The sequence below is a fragment of the Lontra canadensis genome, unplaced genomic scaffold, assembly GCF_010015895.1.
Source record: "Lontra canadensis isolate GAN:19392208 unplaced genomic scaffold, GSC_riverotter_1.0 scaffold1158, whole genome shotgun sequence".
Classification (NCBI taxonomy): Eukaryota; Metazoa; Chordata; class Mammalia; order Carnivora; family Mustelidae; genus Lontra; species Lontra canadensis.
Window position 1 is genome coordinate 1 of NW_022632142.1, and position 3304 is coordinate 3304.

General features: G+C 55.4%; 1 protein-coding gene across 1 annotated transcript; it reads right to left on the bottom strand.

Moving 5' to 3' along the window:
* Nucleotides 1-6: 6 nt before the first annotated feature.
* On the bottom strand, nucleotides 7-2733 carry LOC116863427 (zinc finger X-linked protein ZXDB). The gene has a single exon (XM_032850878.1). The coding sequence runs from the start codon at nucleotides 2684-2686 to the stop codon at nucleotides 266-268; it is 2421 nt and encodes an 806-aa protein (XP_032706769.1). The 5' UTR covers nucleotides 2687-2733; the 3' UTR covers nucleotides 7-265.
* Nucleotides 2734-3304: the final 571 nt, after the last annotated feature.

A 3304-nucleotide genomic window follows, 5' to 3' on the forward strand; every position in this document is an offset into this window, starting at 1 on the left:
CTTAGAAACAACATCTATTCAAACCACCTCATTTTATAAATAAGGAAATTAAGGCTCAGATAGGTTAAGTGACTTGCTCAGGGTCACACAACTTGAGAGTTCCAGGAACAAGATCATAATTTAAATCTCCAAACATATAGCCCAGTGTGTTGTTCTTTTTCAAACCTCTAAGAAATGCCTGCAGTTAAACATTTAGTCCAGAATATCCTAAAAATTGAGTGTAATTCATAAGAATAAGCCACGTGGCAAGGAATTAATAGTTAGTTCATACCAAAAATGAGCTGCCAGTCACTGTGATAAGATCTGTTTCTTTCTGAGAACCATGGTTTCCTGCTGCATTGGAGAAGCCAAACTGGGTTTCCTCCTCCTGTCCAAAGAAGTCGGAGTCAGGATGTACATTCCATTCTGCTTTGGTTGGCGGCAGTAGTTCTGAGACACTGTTTTCACAAAGGGTGCTTGAAGGAGTCAGAGCATCTGTGTCCACTGTTAGCTTACTGCTGGGGGTCAAAGCTTGGGGCTCTTGACTCGAGTTTTTCATAGCCAAAGAGCCCAGAGATGCCAATGGCCCCACACTTAGACTTGGAACATCATCCATATCTAAGGGACTCTGCTGAAAGCCAGAGGCTGTCGTTCCAAAAAACAGAGAGGTATCCAGACTTTGAGGAAGGTCACTGGTGGCCATCAAGGCCCGAGGGTCCACAGCCTGCCCCAAGGAATTATTATTATTAGCAGGGAGGCTTCCTGCCAGAGTTGAACTCACAGAAGCCACATCAATAGTTAAGATTCCAGAGTTCACCAATGCTGTGTCCAGCACTGCAGCTGAACTACTGCCAGGCACATCAGAGAAGAGAGACACTAGCTCTGCATCACTGAGATCACTCTGTCCCTGGCTGGTAAGTTCACTGCTGGGGGTAAGAGAGTTTGCAGCTTCTAGCTGAGCTAAGAGATCCTGGCCGAGGTTGTGCCTTTTGGCCATGTGGGTCTTCATGCTGTGCTTGGATGTGAAGAGTTTATTACAAGTAGAGACTGGGCAACGGCTTTTCCAAGTGTCCACGTCCTGCAAGTGTTTCTTGGAGTGAATGTAAAGACTACTGCGAGCAGAGAACCTGGCACAGCAGCCTTCCACAGGGCACACAAATGGCTTTGTGCCCAGGTGGGTTATGCTGTGGCCTTTCAGATGCTCAGCCCTTGTGAAAGATTTCCCACAACCTTCCACAGGGCACATGAACCTCCGGTCATCCTCGTGCTTCCTTTTGTGCCTTAAGAGTTTAGACATGCTGGTGAAGTTCCAGCCACAGCCGTCAAAGTCACAAAGGAAAGGTCTCTCACCGGTGTGGCTCCGCAGGTGAATTTTCAGGCGACAAGCCTTGTCGTACTGTTTGCTGCAGCCAGGAAAAGAGCAGGAAAAAAGTTCCTGTTCCCTGAAATGGGCACGGTTATGGGAAAACAGGGCACTCACTGTGATAAACGTCTTCTTGCAGCCAGAAAACGCGCACTGGTATGGCCTCTCGGGCTCGAAATGGCTGCGCTGGTGGGCGCTGAGTTTGGCCTGAGTGGGGAAGCTCTCCTCGCACACCTCGCATTTGAACGAGTTCTCCTGCTCATGGCCCTTCATGTGTGCCTTGAGGTTATAAACCGTGGTGAAGCTCTTGCCACAGCCCTCTGCAGGGCAGCCAAAGGGCCGCAGTTTGTCGTGCGACTGCAGGTGCCTCTTGAGCTTGTAGGAGGTGGTGAAAGTCCAGCCACAGCCGCCCAGGGGGCACTTGAAGGGCCGCTGGCCCTGGCTGCTGCTGTGAGTCAGCAGGTGCACCTTCAGCTGGTGCTTCTTGGCGAAGGTTTGTCCGCACTGAGCCTCGGGACACAGGTACAGCACCACGCCCGGGCCTGGGCCCAGCGGCCTGCGGGGGGGACTTTCGGCTGCGGCCCGGCCCTCTGCCTCCTCCTCAGGCGCTGGAGCCGGCGCGGGTTCAGCCGGCTCGGCCAGCAGGAGGTCGGGCGGCAGCTCTGGGCAGTCGCTGGCCTGCGCGGCGTGCGGGACGCCCGCTTGCGGAGCCATCAGACCCCCAGGCTGAGGGGCAGGCGCGACCCCAGGCTCCCAGGCTGGCGGCGGGGGCGTGGCCAGGGTGAGGACACCGTTCTCGAAGCGCAACAGCAGGTTTTGGTTGTGGATGGTGACCGTGCCCGTGAAGGCCGCGGCGGGTCCCAGGCCTGGGGCGGGGATCGGGTTCTCAGCCGGGGATGGGGCGGGGACTGCGGACTGGCAGCCAGGGCCTAGCGCCTGGCGGCCCGCGGGATTCGCGTCACTCTCACCCTGCTGGAGCTGTGGGACCGACTCGGCCTCCTCCCTCCATACAGGCCCTGCGGCCTGGCCGGCGCCCGTGGTCTCCACGTCGCCACCCGCCGGGTCCAGCAGCACCAGGAAGAAGTCATCGCTGTCGCCGCCGCCAGCGTGATCCAACCTCGGGGCCAACGGGCTCGGGCCCGGGCCCCGTGAGGCCGTGCGGGCCTCCTCGTGCCGCCTCCCCGGCCCGCCATCTTGGGGGCCCCGGAGCAGCAGGAGGCGGCGCGCGGGGACCTGGCCAGCTCGCGGGTCAGGGCCGCCGTGGAACCGGCTGGCGCCCGCGGGGCTGCTAACACCGCCGCTCTGTCGTGTCCCACCAGCCGGGAGCAGCCTCGGGCTTTCCATCTCCGCGTCGGTGAGGCTCCACTGGAACCAGAGCCGCGGAGGAGGCGCGCCCCCGCCCCCTGCCGCGGGCCTGAACACGTTCCTGAAAGGAAAAAAAAAAAAAAAATGTGCAATGCGCAGAAACTGGCCCTATCAGATATTAAAACGTGTTTAACGACACAGTGATTTAAATATTCTGGTACTGGGTCTCTGGGACAAAATAGAAAGCCCAGAGGCAGAACCTGGTATGCACAAATAAGTTCTACATCTGATATTTGTGGGAAATCAAGGACGTCTTCCCAGATAATAAGGAAATGAAAGTTCATTCGGTAAACGGTGCTGGAATACCTAGCAATCTATCTGCTAAATGCAACTTAAATCTGTACATCACTGTATATACCAAAATGAACACCCCACCTCCTCCCAGTGCTAAGCGTGGTGTTTAAAAAAAAAAAAATTGTTTACTGGATGGCTCCCTGGCTGGCTGCCTGGCTGGATTTATCAATCCAGGGAGAGAAAATTCCTGGGACAACGCGCTATGTGTCAACATTGAACTACCACAGTGCTAGTAAATTCTACTGAAAATGATGTCCCCCCCCAACCCCAGACAACTTCCATATCCAGAACTGTCTTGAGCAA

What these genes read in the sequence shown, in the direction of transcription:
- LOC116863427 (XM_032850878.1), bottom strand. Translation starts at nt 2,686, where the DNA reads ATGGAAAGCCCGAGGCTGCTCCCGGCTGGTGGGACACGACAGAGCGGC.